Source organism: Henckelia pumila, chromosome 2 (assembly GCF_033568475.1).
Source record: "Henckelia pumila isolate YLH828 chromosome 2, ASM3356847v2, whole genome shotgun sequence".
Lineage (NCBI taxonomy): Eukaryota > Viridiplantae > Streptophyta > Magnoliopsida > Lamiales > Gesneriaceae > Henckelia > Henckelia pumila.
In genome coordinates, this window is record NC_133121.1 from 178,229,816 (window position 1) to 178,251,608 (window position 21,793).

A 21,793-nucleotide genomic window follows, 5' to 3' on the forward strand; every position below is an offset into this window, starting at 1 on the left:
TTAGATTATTACTTTTATAGAAATAATCTTATGTTAACAGAAAACCATCCGATCAATATAAACTATGTTGTCGGTTTAGCAATAAGTAATAATTCTCAAACAGGAATAATTTCAACAAAACGAACTATTTCTGTTGAAAGAATGTTTGAAAATATTACAAGAATTGAACACCCTCGAAAAGAATTTATTGAAGAAATAAATCCCTATAAAAGATGGAGTTCAGATGACCTCCAAATCACAAAACAGTCTGTACCAAGAAGATCATTATCATTTGCTAGAAATGATGAAGATATTCTTGATAAGATTGGAACCATGAATCAAAATATTCTTAAAATTAAACAAGCTATTGTTAATGAGTCAACCTCATCGCAATGACGTCCTTAATAAAATTAGAAAAAGATCTAGGAGATTTAGAAAATAATATTAATAAGATCAATCTATCAATACAAGAATTAGAGAAGAATTTCAAAGAATATATTGATTTAGCAACGACTAGATTAATAATTGAACAAGAAAGACATAGTAATGAAATATTAAACTATCTTAAGGAAGTTCTTCCAATAGATAAAGGAAAAAGAAAAATGGAGGAAGAACCACCATTCAAAATTGAATCATGGTATAGAAATCCCCTTAGTTATGGCAAACATAAGTATGGAGATGTTTAGTAAAACCGACTCATCTGATTTTGAACAAATAGGAGTAAATACAGAAGAATTATATCATTCACATCAGGACTCAGAACAATACAGAGATATGGATATTTCAGAATCAGAATCTGAAGATGATTCTAGACCACGATTAAATCTACGAACGAATGTAGAAGGTAGTGGTGGAAGAGATGATGAAGAATTTAAATATAACAGAGACCAATACTCTGGATCTTATAAAGATGTTAGAGATATTCTTAGAGAATAAAAAACATCAGGATTTGTGAAACAGAATATCTTAGATTTAGGTTGTTCAACAGCCAAAGAAAGAAAATCAAAGATAGATCATTGGGCAAATGAACTATCAGTACAAATTCAATTAACACCATTATTAGACAAAAGTGAGAATATTCAAGTTTTAACTCATGGGATGATAAAAATGACACTGGTAGGAGCAGTAAGAACTTGGGCTGAAAACCTAGTAATTACTAATCTACCACAAGGAATGACAGGACATCGATATTTCGAATTATTTGTTGATGCCTTGTACCAAGAATTTTTAAGAGTTTCTAATAATGATGCTAATTTGGTAGCTAAGAATATAGAACAAAATAGAGCAATTTTTATATTAGATAATATTAAATTATGCAATTTATGTTACTTAGAAGAATTTATTTGTGATTATGAAACAAACTATTATCAATTAATAGATGCTGATAAAAAAAAACATTATAAACTAAGTATCTTTAATAAGATACCTAATATACCTATACACAGTAAAGATGAATTCTTAACTAGTCTTTATGCTAAAACTTTAGGAGGAGCTATTAAATTCATCAAAGACATAATAACAAAGAAATGTCATGAAGTAACACTAAATAAAAGAATCTCTAAATCCTACAAACAAAACAATAAACTTTGTTGTGACAAAATGGAATTCACAGTAAAAGAATACGGTTGCAAAACAAACATGTCACACAAATATTTAAAACGACAGAAACAGAATAAATTTAATAAACCTTATAAATCTTTTAATAAAAAATTTATTCCCTATAAGAAGAAGAAATTTAAAAAGAATTTCTTCAGAAAACCTTATAAAAGAAAATTTTATAAAAAGTTTGATAACAAAAAACCACCTTACCCAAAGGGTAAAAGAAAGAATTGCACATGTTGGTTGTGCAACGAAGAAGGACATTATGCGAATGAATGTCCAAAACGAAACGAAAAGAAAAATAAAATTAAACTTCTTGAAGAAATATATACTATTGGATTCTATCCCGTAGAAACAATTGAATTTTCATCCGACGATGAAAATATTTATTATCTTGATGAATCAAGTGAATCAGATTTTGAATCCGATTCCACATTTGATAATTCAAGAAATAATAATGATTAAAAAAACGACAAGGGCATTTTCGAAAAGACAAATATAGGGAGTAAATTGAAAGTTATGTTTGATTTAGGGAGTTATCTACAAGTTGCCCTTATATAACTAGACGGAGTGAATAATTTTTTCGGAACTTCATGAATTTACTTACACAATAAATATTCTATTCCACAAAGTCAAGCGACCAACTATATATACCAGTATCCTCATTAATGTCTATTAACATCATATAAATATAAAATTATTAATAATTAATGACATGGAATCAATCACTCCTTACAATGCATTTGTTTCCTCGGACTTGTAGTTTACATTTGACTTGCTTCATTATTAAATATTTAATTACAACCAAATTAATAAACAAATGCATGCATGCACTCTCTATTGTAAATGCAAATCATGCATGTAGTGTTTTTATTGATAATAAATTATAGAATTTAAAATATCTAAATGACACAGCAATAAAAAAAATTAATTAATTCAATGATAATGCAATCTATTTGCAGGACAAAAAAAATTAAAAAGTGTTTTGAATTGTGTACAATAATCTCAATATTTCATACATTATAATTGTGCTCTTTTCTATGTTTGAGTTGTGAAGTTGAAAGAGTCCATTTTGATGGAATTGTAATAAGCTTTTTCTGCATTCTCCATCCTTGATCTGAACATTCTCAACTCACTTCTACACCTCTCCCTCACCTAGATCAAAATAGACAAAGAAATTAAACTCAATTTATTCATAAAAAGTTTAAAAATTTCATGGATAAACCGAGATAGACAGTGGTTTATTATATATGTGTCACTTATCATAACGTTTTTCTTTACACCATCTATAGTTTTCTAAGCATTCAGAATATAATATTTCATGATCGAACACTGATAATCACGTGAATTCAAACATAAAATACATAGAAAGAGAGGCAAAGATTATTATATAAATTAAGATAGATTGACATACCCCTTGCCATGGAGACTTTCCATTCTCTGATTGCCCCTATTGTATGAACACATAAGGAGACTCGTTAGTATATGATACAAGTACGATAAATCAAGCCCGAAAACACGATTTTACGAGATATATGGCGAAGAATGTCATGGTTGGCGTTTTCGCTTACCTGGTTTCCCAGACTAGGAACACTTAGATGAACAATCCATTGAGCATCAACTATCCCAATTTTTTCATTAGCAGGCTACAATAAAGGAATTGGATATTATTTTTCAATATTATTTTTATATATTATTTGACCAACCAAATTAAATAAGTTCCTAAGATTAAGATGAAAACTTCACAACTAACCTCAACACATTTTTGGAGAGCCAGGTCCAGACCCCAGCCATGGACCAAATCATTCTACAAAATTAGCATATACATTATGAAAGACATTTACAACAAAACGAGAGACTAAATCGGAAACACAGTCGATGATCGATTGCGTTATTCAAACCCTTTAGACCGGGGTAAGGGAGTAAAATATGAACTTTTTTTGAGAAAGACTTTATACAATCTTTCTGGATTCGCCCCTGACTGTAAGTCTCATTCGGCATAGCACGATACCTGGATCATATGCCACACACAACGCCAGGCATCTCGAGAGAACACAGGCGCCATGATCTCCACAAACCTGTGTCAAAAACAATGTGTGACACTTTTTTTTAGAAAAAAAGATTGGTCCTTGAAACAATTCAAGTAGATATACAAGTAACAAGAAACGGAGAAAATTTTGATGAAACGTGAGGAAAACTAGAAGTTCATACGCTGCTCGTGGAGGCAAACGAGGATCAGGAAAACGCATAAATTGCTTCATCAATTGACAGACGCCTGATTTCTCTTCTGTTTCTCTACATGTATCAGGCATATAGTAAAGAAATTAAACGCGTAAATCGCTTTGTGGATCAAGAAGGATTGCTAAAGAAAAATGATATATATTCTTTTTTCTGGTTTATCAAAGATACTTGTTTCCTTACAAGTGAGCCTCAAGATCGGGTCTTCTTTTCGTCGCCTGCCAAGTTATTCTCCCCAAAGAATCCAAACCAGGCTGTGAAATTTCTAGGCCATGCTTCTTTACAATTTTAATGTACCTGAATTTGTCAAATGCAGCAATGAAATTTAACACATTATGTAAACTTTGTCCAAATAACATTGAAAATTTTATTTCTTTTACTAAACTCACTCTTCAGCATCAAAGTTCTGGACTCCAAGATCTTCATCCCATACGAATATGTAGTCGTATGGGGCAACAATGTCTGGATGCAGAAACCGTTTCGCAAACCACCTTATAACAAAATCATCTATGTTTAGGATCTCATACCGAGTAAGATAACGCGAACGAAAGAGGATCAGACATCTTCTTCACCATTTTGTCTGTTTTTTAGCACTAACGTGAATAGCTCGTTCGGACCACTCGAACTCATCGTCCCATTCGTTTGCTCGCCCATCATAATGAAACAAAACGATTGTAAAATTATCTGAAAACTGTAATAACAACAGTATATCTCAGCATGTAAGAAAGTGAGGTTCGAGGAGCAAGGGGAAGCATCAAGCAAGCATTGATTCGTTTTCGCTTACCTTTTTCACTGCTGCATCGATCATAGTCCTTTGATCGTAGCCAACAGTAAATGTCGCTAGATATCTTGGTTTACTGGTCAAGTCCTGAGCAGTTTCAAACTCGATAATAACCGCAGGATTCACGTTAAAGATTCATCGTCCAAAACAGAGAATAAAACAGCATAAGACAGCTCCAAGGTTTTGTCTTGTGTATTAAACAAAATGGTGAGTCTCACCTCACTTGGTTTTCCCCACAACCTTCGAGGATAAAAATCTGATTCAGATGCGACGACGTCCGGAGGCAACCTCTCTGCACCCCTTGGGTTTGAAGGCACCCAAATCTGAAACCAGAAACATGGAAGGACAAAATTCATCACATGTTTACTAACTAATGCGAATTAAAGCAGAATATATAATTGTTTAGTCAACATCTCCAATATATATCCTCTTAAGATGAAATGTACCTTTGGTAAGCCATCAGAAGTCCTGTTTCCATCAGAGCTGTTATAGCTATTCACAGGTAAAGAATGACTAGCATTCATTTGTTGCTCATTGTCGACGACGCTTACATTTCCGATCATAGGGAAATCACAGCCAGAAATGGGCAATACATTTAACTGTCCAAGAAAAAACTTACAAGAATCAGTTAGCGCGATTGGAGACGAGGAAGGCATTCCAATGTAGGCCATACACTAAGTTTTCTGTACCTTTGTTGGTAGTCCTGGAAATGATACTCCTATGAAGAAGCCTAAAACTATTCCAACACTAATAGTAATAACAATCCTCATACTTTCATTTGCCTCTTTGTCCAAAGTGCTGAAAAAAATTAGAAACCAAGAGATTAGTAGTTGTTTTCTCATGTTAAATTCCACACTCCAAAATCAATAAATCATGTGTATAACAAGAACACGCGAACCTGCGCGAAGCCATATTCGCCTTTTTACATTCCTGTTTATGCTTCTGTTTTCATGTTTTTAGCCATTTTTCAAGTGTATAACTTGAAAGCATGAGGTTAGAATACACCGCAATTCTGCACAACAGTACTTGCCACTCCCAATACTCTCCTTATTAGGTTCTACTTCAAAACCATAACAAAATCAGTACCCTTTTATTAATTTCCAAAGAAAGAAATAGCGTGAGTGAAAGATTAACAATGTGACATCCGAGGCTAAAACAGGGCGGAGAGTGATCGCCCGTGTCAAAAGATGCGGGCTTGGCAAGCTTCTAGGCGAGTAGAAACATGAATAAATTGCCCATTTATGTTACATTTTTTTGGGCTTTATATTTTTAATTTGGGTTGTCTATGTTTGGAAAGTAAAGATAAGCTTCTAGAATTTTAGAAAATATAAATCTATAGTTAAGTGATTATAAGTCCATTTTATAATACTGTAGGTAAGATTTCAATACAAATATAAAATAAAATAATTGTATTATATTAAAATAATAATAATATTTAATTGTTCCAAATACAATTGTATTTGTCAAATAAATTATTTTCTTATGAATAAATTGATTGGTATTTAAAATTTAAACTTTAAACAATGAAATGGGGAAAAAATCAGTATAGATAGCATTCTAGTTAAATTATTCTTCTATATAGTATTTTTCTCTCGAGGTTACTATTTCAATTTTCAACAATGAATCTGTAATTATTTTTATTAATATGATTTTATATTAACATGAATTTTATTTTAAAAAGTATATTTATGTTATGAAAATAATATAAACAATATAAAAAATATCTTCAACTATATTATATTTGATATTAACAAATTTTTTCACATGAAACTTAGCCCTTTCAATGATGAAATCCTGATTCCATCGCCGTTATACAGTTGAATAAAAGTTAAAAGATTTGATATGTACTACTCATATCAACAATGTCTATCTCTTTTTCGAAACTTCAAAGTTAAGCGCGCTTGACTTGAGGCAATTCTACGGTGGGTGACTCTCTGGAGAGCTTTTCAAGGTTCGTGAGTTCCATATTGTTGGTACAATGCAGACAATGGTCAAATCTGAAGCGTTACAAACAAATACTCAGCAATCTGTTCTGAAAAGAAAACCACTTGACTATTCATCCATAGTCATTGACCGGGAGATAGGGACGGATCCAACTGAGCACGTCCCCTATCGACCATATCCATGTTCCGCTCAGTGTAACGAAACTTGTATCTTCTTTTTTCCTTTAAAAATTTGTTGGCTATGCCGCTGCTACTATAAAAAGAATGTTTCTTTTGTAGGGTTAATTGCATCCACACTCCCTGTGAAAAGTCTAAAAAACATAAAACCCCTTAAAAAATATTAATAGGCTAATGCATCCCTCAGTTTTTTAAAATGTAGAACATTTCACCTCTATGTTATACAAACTCGGGCACATTTATACCTTCTCATAGGTGTTTTTATGCTAATTTTTTTAAAACATAGGGTCTAACATGCTATTAATTTTACACAAGGAATTTTATGTCTTTTAAACTTTTTACAGGGGATATGGATGCAATTAGCCCTTCTTTTGTACCACTCGATAAGGGTGCTCATAAGTACAAACACCAAATGAAAAAAAATGTTCTCTTTTTCACCGGCCACCCCACATTTTATAATTTCAAGCCAAACACATGTTGTGTGAAAGTAGAAGGAAAAAAATATCAAATAGAAAAACTAAAATTTATCAAGCATAATTAAAGCATAATAATCGACGAGCAATTTTTAACATAAAAAGCTCCCCGGTGTGAGGGGTAAAAACCACGGGATCGGAGTCCATCAAAATAATCAACCCATTAATTATTGAAGCATTCTCGCCAAAAATTAATGTGCCATTGACATAGAGTAACAATATAATAAAATTATCTTCAGAAAACCTCTGCACAAAGATGCAATGATCAAATGTTGTTTTCCGGTAGCCCTTGTTCTCCCTTAACTAAATTGAATTTTTGATACTATAATCGAGGTTCTTGCCTCAAGCCATACAAACTCTTTTTAGTTTGCACACATAATTATTTTTTCCTTTCACCTTGAAAATTTCTGGCTGTTCCAGATATATATATTTCCCCATCCAACTCATCAAAAAAAAAAATATAAGTTTTAACATCAATCTATATACTCAATCTCCAAGTTCAAACTTGCTACTAAACCAAGCACAACACATATAGAGGACATTTTAATACCGGAGAGAAGATTTAATCAAAATCAACATCTTTATTTGGATTAAAACCTTTACGGCCAATCCAGCGTTGAATCGCTGCAAAGAATTGTGCTCATCTATATATCCATTTATTCTTTAAAGCCTTTTTTCCCTCATGTAGTTTCACCAACTCAAAGATATAATGTTCATAGAAAGATTTCTTCTCATCTTACATGACATCAATCCACTCATTTGGTTCATATCGTCCATTGCTTCTTCATACATTTGGTTACTATAGGTACCTCATGCTTTATATATAGTATAGACGTTAAATACTTCATAAATATTAAATATAATTATAAAATAAATAAATAAATCATTTCTGCCGAAGGGTATTAATGATACATCCATTGTGCTCGAAGAAAAAAGGCCCGAAAACGATATCTGATTTTCGACCAATATCACTATGCAATGTGATTTATAATATTGTGTCAAAAGTGGTTGCAAATCGTTTAAAAGGTGTACTAAATTCTATTATCTCTGCATCTCATAGTGCCTTCACACCAGGCAAGGGCATCACAGATAATGTGCATATAGCATTCAAGATTGGGCACTATTTGAAACGCAAGAGACAAGGTAAAATTGGGGAAGCCGCTTTAAAGATTGACATCTCTAAAGCGTATGATAGGGTAGAATGACCTTTTCTTCGAAACTTGATGGTTCGTTTGGGTTTTGATATAAGATGGGTGAACTTTGTCATGCTTTATATATACTCGGTTAAATATAATGTGCTTCATAATGGGTATGAAATAGGGTCGATCCTTCCACAACGCGGTCTTCACCAAGAAGATCCTTTTTCTATGTTTATCTTTCTGATTTATGCGTAAGGACTATCATTACTCTTTCAGACAAAATCTAGAAGAGGAAATATCCATTGAATTTGTTGAAGAATTTCAAAAAAATATAGAAAGGATTTAATGAACTCCAAAGCACGTTTATTATGTTATCTTTTAAGAAATGTTTTTACGATCTCTTTCAAGATACAATGGAGGAAAAATAAACTGATTCAAGACATCTTTGAATCTGATGATGCACCTCCACTTGTAGAGAAAGACGTATCTGAACGGGTGTGACTTTTAATCAAACAATACATCCGTTCTGAAATTTTTATTCGTCATCGGAAACAAAATTTCTGAAAATATTCTGAAAAATATTCTAACAGAATCAAGATAACTCGTAATGCACCCCCCATTTCTGAAAAATATTCTTGTAAGGAATCAATCCGAAAATTTGGTATTCCGAGAATTCACAGACAAACAATCACACAGCAAACTAGAAACAATTAATCCCAGAAACAGATGAACCCAACACACACACACAGATCAAAAACCCCAAAAAACTCACGCGAAAGCAAATAAACAACACAAGTGTTTACGTGGTTCGGCAAAGGATTTGCCTACGTCCACGGGAGAGCAACACAATCACTTTATTAATCACCAACAGAACAAACCAAGCTCAATCAACAGAGCTTATTATAGAGATAGACCAGAAAACTCTTTTAATGCTAGACACAAACACGATTCAAGCTTTTGATACTTGAATCTTCCCGTCACAATCTACGCCCAAGTTTTCTCCTCCGAATTCTCTCCTCCTTTTTCTCTCAATATATTCTGAAGAATTTGATTTTCTGTTATTCTCGTTGCGGCCAGCTTCCATCTTCTTATATAGAGAATTAGACCGAATTTCATCTTGGGCTTTAGGTCAACAGTAACTTACGGCCCAATTATAAAGTCAATATGGTCCAACCCGACAAGCCTTCATTCATCGGTCTGATCTGCTCTTGTACTTCGATCTGCATCGATCTGCCTGCAAGCTTCCAGCTTTACGGAAACTTCATCTGACTTCTAACCAAGTCACAGCACTCGAGCAATCTATCTGCATGAACTCATCCGAAGACTCATCTGACCATACTTTGATCTGATCACAGTATTTGATCTGGACCATGAACTCATCTGAACACCGAGCTCATCTGATCTGTACTATCCGATCCGATCTCTTCTCTATTCACATTCAATCTGATAGAAGCATACTTAAACAATTCTGAAAGACGATCTTCGTAATTTTCGCAGCGAAAATCTTTATTCGTCATCGGCAACACCATTTTTGAAAATATTCTGAAAAATATTCTAACAGAATCAAGATAACTCGTAATGCACCCCCCATTTCCCACCTCTTTTTTGCCGATGATAGCTTCTTGTTTTTCCTGGCAACAGAAGAGGAAAGCGATCATGTTATAAGTTTTGCCTCCAACAATATAAAATGGCCTCCGGGCAGCAGGTGAATTTCTCTAAATCTTCCATTTCTTTCGGTGCCAATGTTTCCAATGAAAATAAATATTTCAATCAATGAATCTTTGAGCGTATGTTACACAACCAACCGTGGTAATTACCTTGGCCCCCAACATCTTATTGGTAGTAACAACGCGGAGGTTTTTGATTTTGTTAAAGAAAAGGCATGGAACCGATTGCACGGGTGGAGACACAAACTTTTGTCATGGGCTGGTAAGGAAATCCTTCTGAAAGCAGTGATTCAAGCATTACCGACTTATGTGATGAGTATGTTCTTATTACCTCTGATGTTATGTGATGAATTGGAACGTATGATGAACTTTTTTTGGTGGAAAAAATCAGAAAACAGTAGAGATGGACTACAGTGGAAGAGTTGGGACAAACTTACACTTCATAAGGCTGAAGGGGGGTTGGGATTTCGAAAAATACATCATTATAACTTGGCCCTTTTGTCTAAGCAGAGTTAGAAACTTGTCACAGAGCTCTACTCCTTAGCATCACGAGTTTTAAAAGCCCGATATTATCCACGATCGTCTTTTTTGAAGCAAAAATTGGAGCAAATCCAAGCTATGTGTGGCGAAGTATCATGTCTACCCAAGAGTTAATTAAGAAAGGGGCGAGAATCATTGGGAATGGTGCTCATTTCTTAAACACCTATCTGGGGCGCACCTTGGCTCCTTGATAAAGAACAACCTATTATCACTTCTGAATGTCCCTTTGAGTTGCAGGAAACTAATGTCAATTCCCTTCATTTTTCGGGTGATGGTAATTGAGATTTGGATCTTATTAATGTTATTTTTAATGAAAGAGACAAGATTCTCTTTCTTTCTATTCCAGTTAGTCGTAGAAATTGTGGTGATAAATGGATATGGAGTGCGAATATGAAAGGTCAATATTCGGTGAATAATTTGTTGCAGACTTCCACATCTACTGATATGGGAGTTAACTGGAGTAAAGTATGGAAGTTAAAAATTCCAACGAAGATTAGGAATTTTATTTGGAGGGTTCTTGCTAACTGTCTTCCAACAATTATGGCTTTGAGACGTCGACGAGTGGATATCTTAGAATTGTGCCCCATATGTCACAATGAACAGGAAACAGATTTCCATGCACTTGTATCTTGTCCAACAGCTCGAATTGTTTAGAACATGACCTCTATTGGCAGTCACCTTAGATCAACTAACTCTTTTGAAGAATGGTGGAACACTTTGGTCTCTTTAGCTGTATATTCTGATGTTGAAACAACGGCTATGGTCTTATGGAGTATATGACACAACATGAATGAAGTAGTTTGAAATGGGAGGCACAAACCAGCGACTCAAATTATCCGAACAGCTCTGGAATCTCGATCTCAATGGAATACGGCACACTCAAGAATTTCAGCGACCACTTCATCCGGACATCCACCAGTTACACGTTGGAGCAAGCCACCCAAAAATTTTCTTAATTGCAATGTCGATGCTGCGACTTTCAATGATCTTCCTCGTATGGGGTACGAGTGCATAATTAGAAATGATTCAGGTGGCATACTCACTGCCATGTATGGTGCTTATCTTGGCATTTTCCAACCATCATTGGCAGAAGCCTTGAGCATTCGTGAGGCGCTTAGTTGGATCAAAGACCTCAATTTATCGAACATCCTTATTGAATCTGATGCTTTAATTATCGTGGATGCGCTTAAGAATGCGATAGAAGATGATTCTTGTTTGGGTTTGGTTATCGAAAACTGTAGATTCCTAATTTCGGAACTACACTCTTACTCTTGTGTTTTGGTTAGCCGATTAGTGAATCAAGCCGTTCACACTTTAACTAGGGCAGTTAGTTTTATGACTGGTCGTGATGACATGGTTATATCTTCATCTTCTCTTTTATCTATTGTAATTACAAGTGACTTTGTTTAATGATATATTAGTTTCTCATTATAAAATAATAATAATAAAATAAAAAACAATTACGTGAGAACATGTTGCTATCAAAAACAAATTTTTATAGGATATTTTATCATTTCAACTATAATAACGTTAAATTGGATATCGTATGGGTTTAGTTTCTCCACTAATATATGATTCTTATATGCCAAACATAAAGTAATAGGTCTCTTACGATAACGTATTACGAATTTAAATAAGTGAAACAGATCGAGCCGATTTATAGAAGTTTTTGTGCACAAGAGTAGGTATCTTGGAAACCGACCAACGCACAAAGTAAACTGTGACACAATCACGCTAGTGTTTTTGTGTTTTATCCGTAGGCTATCGAAAGCCCAATTTTTGTTTTTATTTTTTAGAAAAAAGTTATGAAGCACCGTCTCAAAAGAATCATCGACAGATTTTAATTTAAAAAATAAAACCACCATTTTCTCTATGTAATGAGCTGCATAAGATTTAGTCAACGGTTACTTCCGCGAGGAGGAGGATGATATATATAATATATATTTTCAGACTTGCCAACCTTGAACAACTACAAAAAACCTTAACGAATCATTAAAAATGGCATCCGATTCTCTTTTTTTTTCATTGACTTTTAACATTATTATATCTATTCTTGCCAAAATATTTGAAATATTCCCAAACACACACACTTGCAGGAGAAAAGAGAGAACTCACTTGTATTAGAGTCATGGATTGAGCACACAAAACTTTCAATAAATCAGTCCCCTATAAAAAAAAATCTCCGAAAACGAGAACATCAAGAACAACAAAGAACCTCTTCGGGGAAATAGGAAAATGCCTTGTGTGACCATTACAAAGAAGTAATGAGTACCCGAGTTGTAGCCGGTTCATGTCGCAGCAGTCGGAACCTGGGATGATCCATCCGGATATCTATTAGAATGAAAATCAACTCTCTACGTGGACTTTATATACAGAATTCGACCTCAAAATCCAAGAACATGCCCAGAAAAACATTGACAAAGAGTAATGTGGACGAAGCCGGACATGTGGCTTTGTTATAAAAATGGGACGCAACACGCCTCAGTGTCATCATTCTGTGTAAGGAGGAAACTTGTTATTCCGGGAGCAATAGTTGTACTCGGTTTACAAAGCTAGCACGGATTCGGACCATTTATACTACTTCAATCGTTTTCTCTCATGCAGTTCCCGGGCAAGAGATACTTATAAGAATCGGCCTTCTCCAGAAGATATGCTGGAAGATGGACAGCTGAGTAGGAACGTGGGATAGGTCCCATTTTCCCGATGATTTCCCGGAAAGTGTGCTCTTCTGGGATCATATCAAATAAATCAGCTCCCTTACAGATTACTCTCTGAAGTCTCTTGGGATTCAGAAAATGAACAAATCTCACCCGATCATTGTGGCTATAAGCTTTCATCTTGAACCTAAACTCGCTAATGTGTCTAAAGCAGAAGCTACAGTGCCACCCTGCATCGACCAAGATTTCATCAGACTGCCGATAGTGTGCGTATCTTGTCTTTCCAGATCGATACACATGAATTGAGGCTCTCCAGCTACTGTCATCGAGCAGAAACTCGAAGGAATAGAGGTAGTTCTTTAACCGAAGATGGAGGATATGAGGTATTTCATCGCACCACCTTAACAGATTAACAGTGTGTCGACTGGGAATCTCATCAACATCAGACATTATCAACAAGTCGTCATCCTGAATACCAGCTTGTTTAAGAAGATAATCCAATGCAAGCCTCTGATACGCTTCCTCCACAAATGGATTTTCATCTTTCATGAATCTCCCTGGAACTTGCCCATAAGTCAGCCTAGGCTCGACAAATCGAAATTGATCTCGGACAGATGAAAACACACAAGGTTTAGGGAGACCACTGAATGTCGAATTTGACTCGAGAAGTACAAATTCTGTCACATAAGGATACAATTCCTTCCACCGTATCTTGAGGATGTCTACCTCATTGCTAAACAACACAGCATCAAAAACACGCCTAGGAGACTCCCTTATTCCCCATCCATGAAGCTTACATAGATTCTCCATCGACACATTCTCATGATAGTAGTGTGGTCTCTCATGAAAAGGTTTAGGCGGCGATTCCCACAAAGGCCGCAAGAAGTACGTGATTTTCTGGCCGTGGACATGTCCAACAAAGACACAAGTAGGGACTAAAACGAAGAGGAAAAGATATGCTTTTATATCCATTCCACGCAATATACACTTTATTCTTGAACTCAAGGTCCTTCCCGAGCCCTGCAGGTTCCAAATAGCAAAGAAATTACCAACCGAATGAACCTCACACACAGCATGAGATACACAAGCAATTTCATCCATAACCGGCTAAAAGCTTTTCCAACAACTGACAGTCAAACACAAACATACAAATTTATGTGAAAGAAAAAGAATAATTTATCCAAGCACTTTACAATGAAATACAAGTATTCATAAACAAGCATATAAGAGCACCGGGCAAACGAGCCCACCGGGGGAAAAGGGCACAAAAAGTTATTGAAAAACACAAGATCTAATTGGAGAAATTGATAAATCCCCATTAATTAAAACATCAGAACACTATTTCCAGTACTTTATTTGACCAAAAAAAATCCAAACTTTTCCTACCAGCAGGCCCCATGAATCCAGATTAGTGTTTCAACTATCAATTTTCAAGAAACTTTAACCCATTATTTTAATCTCAAACACATAAACATCACCGCAAATACCGATAAACACAAAGTCAACACGCAGCCCAGAATCAATATCAAGCATCCCCAATTCACACCGAAGTGAAAAGAAAATCTCGAAATGAAAATCAAGATTCAGACAAATCAAGATTAGAAAAACCAAGACAAACCCACATTTCCATTCATAAAAACGAAGATTTACCTCCTCACATGAATCTCCACAAATATCATCAGTCTTCTTGGAGCAATAATGAGATCCCCCTTCTGCCACCATGCATATTTTCTCCCAAAACCTCGCTACACCCCACATGTCTCACTCCGAATTTCAGATCAAACAGGACGAACAAAACAGAAGAGACCCAAATGAAGAGATCTCCCCCGTTACAAAATCCAAGAATCTGAGATAACCAGAATGCTGATATGCTTACAGCCCTCTACCAGACAACCAAATAATTTATGATAGATAAAAAAGCACGAATCTTGGAAATGCCCCAGAAGAAAAGAAATATTGAAATTGCCGAAAATGTGAATAAATTATATAGGAAATGGATGAAGAAGCGACAAAGTGACCAGAAAGTTGTGTTTGTATTGGAGCCTCCGAGGTGAATGGGTGGCACTTATAAGGAAGCCGTTTCCCTTGTCTTCTGCCCCCAATAAACACAGGAGCCAACCAGTCAAATGACTAAAATGCCCACCTGATATTATTTTTTTATGAATTTAGACATGGGCTTTCTTGTCATTTCACATGAGTGCCGAGGCTTGGTCCCTATACCGTGTCTATTGACCGGCTCAAGAAAGAATATGCTTGTGTATAGTTTTGGACCATTTCCTTTTATTATAAAGTTATAATGGTAAAACCAAGCATAATGTCAAGTACAAATCGATCCGGATCTGAGAAAGTATTTAAGTTGATGGAGTAGGTCAATGTTTGACAAATGTTCAACAGTTCGATTCTCTCGACAAACACTTTCTCGGGCGAGCCTCTTGCACATAGATGTGGTTTACATGGCTAGCGTGGTTTCAGGTTTACATTTAATTGCGTTAGTCCGAAAATTTACCTAGTGTGCATTGAAAGATAGCGACTGAGGGTTCTCACGTTATAAACTTGGTTTTGCGTTACATGGGATCCATTTTCTGTATAAATATATTCATAAGGTGGAATGCGGATAACATTTATCTTATGTTGCGCTTGGATAAAAGAATTTCAAATCCATGGATTTCAAATATAGCTTTGTTGTTTAGAGAAATGACTCCATAAACTTTAAATCCATTATTTTCATGTTTATATAGTACTTCAAGTTAATTATGATGAATTTAAATCTATTTGAAATAAGGAAAAATAGTTTTTTTGGTCTTGTAGGTTCGTCACTTTGCGATTTTGGTCCTCTATGTTTTTATGTTTCAGTTTTAGTCTGCTATCTTTATTTTTTTGACGATTTTACTCTTTTTTCGATGTGGAGCTGACGTATATAGTACCACATAATCATTTTTCGAAGAAAAAAAGACTAAAATTGCCAAAAATGGAACATGCAGGACTAAAACTGAAATATGAAAACATAGAGGACCGAAATCGCAAAGTGACAAACATACAGGACTATAATTGCAGTTTTCTCTTGAAATAATGGTGTCATTTGAAATATATTTTACTTTATATGACTAATGTGTAAATAAGTAGTGTATGAATTTAAAATTTGATATTGTTGCATTATTGACCATAAAATACGATCGAAATCTATGGACTTGAAATTAATCCATTCAAGGGCAACTTGAAATGATTGATAACTTTTGTGAATGTGACATATAGATGATTAACCGTTTTAATTACTAATAATTTGTCACATGGAGCTCAACCATGTGATCTTGTCCTTGTAGTAGAAGAATAATTAATCTACGTGAGTTCCATGTGACAACTTGAATTGTCTAATTTGAGCTAGGGTTTGCATATATCCTTAAATTTTGAGTTTGATTTATTCAATAAATATTTGAATAATCTTGAGAGTTATATTCAATCATATTTGTGATAGTTATTAATAGATAAGGTCTTGGTCTACTAGGTCTACTTTATCAAGTTGAAAGGCCTTTGGAAGGACCATATTAAATTCCGGGACAAAGGCTCAAAGCTGTATGATAAGGACAGCGATAACAATTTTCCTAGGTTTGCATGGTTTAAAACTTAGGTTTTTGCCAACAGTTTTGTCATTCTTGGCAAGAGAAAACGTAGTAAACCGGTAAAAAGATTGAACCGATCGTACGGGATTTTTTAGATATTTTGTTTAAAAGACGGAGGTCGGAGCGTTCGTGGGTAGTTGTCATTGCCGTTACCAGACCAGTTTCAAATTTTGAGCCAAAAGAATATTCGATCGGATTGCATTTAACTTGATCCAAATTGAATTCAAATTGAACCATATTTTAAAAAAATTAGAATCTATATTTTATTTTCATAATAACTTATATGAGACGACGGTCTCACAGTTTAATTTTGTGAGACGGATCTCCGATCTGACTTTGTTCGGAAATAAATATTGTTTTTTAATGTCAAAAGTATTACTTGTCACTGACTACATGGATCAGATCGAATCGCCTCACATAAATAAATCCGTGAAATCATCTCACAATAAACTTATTTTATTATTTTATTCCAACAACTACGCACATAGCGAAATTGATTATGAAGCAAATAAAAAATATATTATTGGATCATATTCAACCAAATCTGGATTAAAATGGTTTCAGATACGTGTCCAAGCAACTCGATCCGATTCAATATTCATGTTAAATTTCATTTAATTTGGAACTGATTAGCTCTCCCAAACAGCTTATAAGTAGTGTTTGCAACCTCTAAATACAAATGATTATGAATTTTTTTCTTTACTAAAATTGGTTCGAACTGATTCGAGATTGATCTGATCCAATCAGCATTGCGAGGCGGTTGTTTGTTAGCAATTGTTTCTTGGTACTGTATCATTTTTATTTAATTATTATATGTTCTATCTAAAAATAAAATAATTAAAATAAAAACATAACTGATAACCCTTTGATATCTCGACGCTTCCCTAGTCTTCCGACTCTTTTTCTGTTCTTCCAAAATATTGATATCTTATTCCTTCTGTCCACCATAATTTCTCTTATAAGTCATCTTTTTAATCCACCATCATCATCATCATCATCATCATCATCATCATCATCATCATGGTTTGCTAAGCAATCAAGCCACCATAAAAAATTACCCGTTTGGTTCCCCACAACACACTCGCCACTTGGGTAATTTCTTTAAAAAGACCCTATACGGATATGCTATCAAAACATGGGCGATGTATGTGCAACGAATACATTAGACAAATGCATTGCTTGCGTAACAATGAACTCGAAATAATACCAACTTGATCAAAATTTTCTGATTGAAAAATTTGGAAAACAAAAATGAGTGTTCTTTACTGGGATGGAACCAAAAATAAAGAGTCTTTTTGGAGAGCGAAATGTGGGTATTATGCTTTACAAGACAAGACGGTAATAATAGATAAGGATAAAATGCATAATTTTATTAGATAATTAAAAAAAAAAGTGTTATTTACACTCCAAAAAATGTTAACACTTCACTTTATCTGTATAATTCTCTAATAGATAAGATTACCCCTAATTAATTATTTTTCTCTTATAATAAAATCTCTATTTACCTTTAAAAAACTCAAATTCAATCATTCTATTTATCAGCAAGTAAAATTTTTATATCTACAAAATATGTCATTGTTTTTCTCGTGTATGCAAATAAATTACAAAATAAAAAATATATTTCTTAATCTTAAATCTTAATTTATTCATACTATATGTCCATATTTTGTAGGATATATATTCAAAATGTTATTTGATGTGATTATCACAAAATGACTACCCGGGGATAAGTAAATTTCCGAGCGGAAAAGGTAAGTGAAGATACAAAATATACGAATATCTTGTCCATTTTTTTAGAGTTTTTTTTCTCTTTTTCTTTGCCCCCCAGAATGGGCTTTTATACTCGCCTACCCAGGACCTCAATGAATACTGGGTATGGCCTTACTGACAACTTTTAGGGTGATAAGATGGTTATCACGTGTGATTTAGACCTCCATAATTTTCGGACAGAGCCCATTCCTTTGGCTCGTGTTTAGTAATGATTGAATTTTTGATTTGACCCTGACATACTTCAAATAAACGTGGCCGTTTCCTGGCCCTAAAAATAGAAAGGCCAGGGCCCCACTGGTGTTCCTTTCCTTTCCTAATTTCCGAAGGCTTACTCCGGGAGGTTCTAGCTCCCAGGCCCCTTTCGATCTCTTGTATCGGTCCGGATGCTAAGACCTACCAGGTTAAGCCTTTCTTGCAGATCCCAGGTTACTGCCCCCCAGTCCCGGGTTCTTTAACATGTCGTAGTTACACCATCTTTCCGGGTCCAATCCATCCGGGGTATCGTCATCCCGGGTATGTGATATCATCACACTTCCTAAAGATAGTCGGGCTAGGACCTGCTCCGCTGTCCCGAGAGGCTAATACCATCTTTCCGGGTCCAATCCACCCGGGGTATCGTCATCCTGGGTATGTGATATCATCACACTTCCTAAAGATAGTCGGGCTAGGACCTGCTCCGCTGTCCCGAGAGGTTAATACCATCTTTCCGGGTCCAATCCACCCGGGGTATCGTCATCCCGGGTATGTGATATCATCACACTTCCTAAAGATAGTCGAGCTAGGACCTGCTCCGCTGTCCCGAGAGGCTAATACCATATTTCCGAGTCCAATCCACCCGGGGTATCGTCATACCGGGTCCTATCTCCCGAGGTATCTACCCGGGATTCGCTACCCTTACGTCAGCCCTAGACGCTTCGTAGTGCGTCTGTCAGAGAATTTGTCAGACGTTGCTTCAGCTTCTTGAGCACGCTTTGCGTATCTCTGCCGTTTATTTCAAAATACACGGCTCATATTATTTTGGCCCCATTTTAGTATTTAATCCTTCGCGACCCTTCCTTCTTCTTCTCATCGTCTTTCTTCTCGAACTCATTACCCTTTGGCTTTCAGCGACTGTGCTTTCAGTTTCGTTGTCCGCTTCCCTGCATCCCTTATTCGCTTTAATTCTGTAAGTTTTATTTCAATGTCTACAGGTACCTCATCTACCTCTGGAGCGAACGCCAAAGGCTCGCCCAGAGACGAGGAGCCAAGCGGTAGCTCAAGCGATGCTCGCTTTGCTTCTGCGCTGCTTTCCCGACCTTCTTCTTTTAAGCCAGCTTCCCGATTCCCGACGAAGCCTTTCGCTGCTTCTTCCTCTCGCTCCAAAGGAAAAGGCAAACAAAAAGTGAAGAACCCAAAACCCCTATCTTCTGTGCCCTCTTCCTTGGGTTGGTATACTTACCTTCCTAGCACCCTCTCCCAAGGGGCCGCGGAGGAACTTCGTGGCTCAGGGGAAATCCCTTTATCCTATTCCTTATTCCGTCCTCTACCTGGGAGTACTCCTGATACTCCTCCTCACGGTTGCTACACATTTTTCCAAGACCAGATTCGGAGTGGCCTTCGATTTCCTATTCCTCCTTTCTACCTAGCTGTTGCCGACTTCTTTCAAGTTCCTGTTAATCAATTCCACCCGAACTCCTTCCGAATAATGGACTCGACCTATATCCTCTTTAAAATGCACAATTTATCCATCACCCCTCTGATTTTGCATTATTTTTTTTCTTGCCGTTTCAACGAAGGAGCTTTCTCCCTAGCCGCACGGCTGAATGCTCGTTTTCTTTCGGATATCCCCTCATCTATAAAGGGATGGAAAGAGCGGTATTTTTTTATTCAACCCCCGGCTCCTTTCCCTTTTAGGACCGGGTTCTTATCTAGTCTCCCTCCTCAACCTGAGCTTCCCGAACATTATAAGGTTGAGGAACCTTATACTCGTAGTTTGACCTTAGTCAAGAATAGGACATTTTCCTCCCCTGCCTTATTAACGAACGATAACATCATAGCCTACGGGTTGGGCACCCGGGTGGAAGATCTCCTTGACCAGGTGATCAATGCATACAGCGACCCGGGGGCTCAACCTGGTAATGGCTGTTCTCTGACTTTCTTTACACTACTTTATTATTAATACGTACACGTACTCACATTTGTTCCATTGGTGCAGAGTCATCAGATATGATCAGGGAAGAGTTAGCCCGACGGGCAGCCGAGAGGAAGGCTGCTAAAGAGAAAACCCAAGCCCTAGCCGAGCGAAGGAAGAAGGCCCGTATGGAGGAAAAGAGTCCTATTCATCCGCAAAGTCCTTTGCGTTTACCCACCGTGGTAGTCCCTCCGTCTACAGTGCCGATTCTTTCAGCTGTGCTCTCTCCCCCTTCAAGCGCTGCTGTTGCCGGAACTTCTGTGACGGTGCTATGCCCACCTCGACTTGCTTCCCAAGCCCAGCTATCTTTGTCATCGGAGGACTTGGAAGATGAGGTACCACTTTCCCATCGTAAGAGGAAAATTGGCCAGGTATCCCAGATGATCGACCTGACGGACTCGGAGGACATCCTGCTGTCCAAGGACCCGGCCTCATCTGCTCCTATTTCTTCTATGGCCCTTCGGGCCTCGGGCTGGGACGCTTCTGTCTCTGCGGGTGACCCCATTTCTCACGCCTGGGGTGACCAAAGTTGCCCAAATCCAAAGCTTGCTCTCCCCGGAAGACCACTCTTTACTGGCAGCTCGTGGTATCACCTCCAAACTATCGGAGGGTGTTTCTCATGCTTATACGGTAAACTCTGCCCTTTAGATATCTGAAAAAAGGTGTTTGTGCACGTTTTTATTTAATCCCTTGGTTGCTTTGGATGCAGGGTTTATGCATGCTGGCCAATGCCCTTGATGAGGCGAACGCTAGTCTCGCCCGAGAGAGCGAGAGGTGCAGCTCTTTTGAGGAGCATATCACCCTGCTTCAATCGCAGGCAACCGCCCTAAGAGAGACTCATGAAGCGGAGGTTCGATCCCACCGAGATTTGCTGGAAGGTTTCCGGGCAGATATGGCGCGGGTGGAGGAAAGATGGTAGCGTAAGCTAGTTGAGATCCAAGATCGCCGCTCTGCCGAAATTCAATCTTTGGAGGCTCAAATAGAGCAAATTACCCGGGAGCTTGGTCAAGTTCGGCAGGAAAAAGACCTGGCTTTGAACGCCG

At 36.6% G+C, this 21,793-nt stretch overlaps 2 protein-coding genes across 2 annotated transcripts; both read right to left on the minus strand.

The window, feature by feature from the left end:
* Positions 1 to 2,616: 2,616 nt before the first annotated feature.
* On the minus strand, positions 2,617 to 5,509 carry LOC140879048 (uncharacterized). The gene is made up of 14 exons (XM_073282681.1): positions 5,496 to 5,509; positions 5,287 to 5,395; positions 5,044 to 5,196; positions 4,816 to 4,920; positions 4,601 to 4,684; positions 4,389 to 4,507; positions 4,206 to 4,307; positions 4,000 to 4,113; positions 3,790 to 3,873; positions 3,590 to 3,656; positions 3,332 to 3,385; positions 3,150 to 3,224; positions 2,993 to 3,028; positions 2,617 to 2,733 (listed from the first exon to the last, which is right to left on the minus strand). The coding sequence occupies exons 1-14, from the start codon at positions 5,507 to 5,509 to the stop codon at positions 2,617 to 2,619; spliced, it is 1,233 nt and encodes a 410-aa protein (XP_073138782.1).
* Positions 5,510 to 12,520: 7,011 nt separating this feature from the next.
* LOC140882061 (uncharacterized) lies at positions 12,521 to 15,233 on the minus strand. The gene is made up of 2 exons (XM_073287808.1): positions 14,844 to 15,233; positions 12,521 to 14,213 (listed from the first exon to the last, which is right to left on the minus strand). The coding sequence occupies exons 1-2, from the start codon at positions 14,949 to 14,951 to the stop codon at positions 13,119 to 13,121; spliced, it is 1,203 nt and encodes a 400-aa protein (XP_073143909.1). The 5' UTR covers positions 14,952 to 15,233; the 3' UTR covers positions 12,521 to 13,118.
* Between the last annotated feature and the right edge of the window lie 6,560 nt (positions 15,234 to 21,793).

Coding starts and splice junctions, on each gene's coding strand:
- LOC140879048 (XM_073282681.1), bottom strand. Junction 3,874..3,999: donor CCCGATCTTGAGGCTCACTT/GTAAGGAAACAA, acceptor TGATACATGTAG/AGAAACAGAAGAGAAATCAG. Junction 3,657..3,789: donor CGTTTGCCTCCACGAGCAGC/GTATGAACTTCT, acceptor TTTTTGACACAG/GTTTGTGGAGATCATGGCGC.
- LOC140882061 (XM_073287808.1), bottom strand. CDS start 14,951: ATGTGGGGTGTAGCGAGGTTTTGGGAGAAAATATGCATGGTGGCAGAA. Junction 14,214..14,843: donor GTGGAGATTCATGTGAGGAG/GTAAATCTTCGT, acceptor TGGAACCTGCAG/GGCTCGGGAAGGACCTTGAG.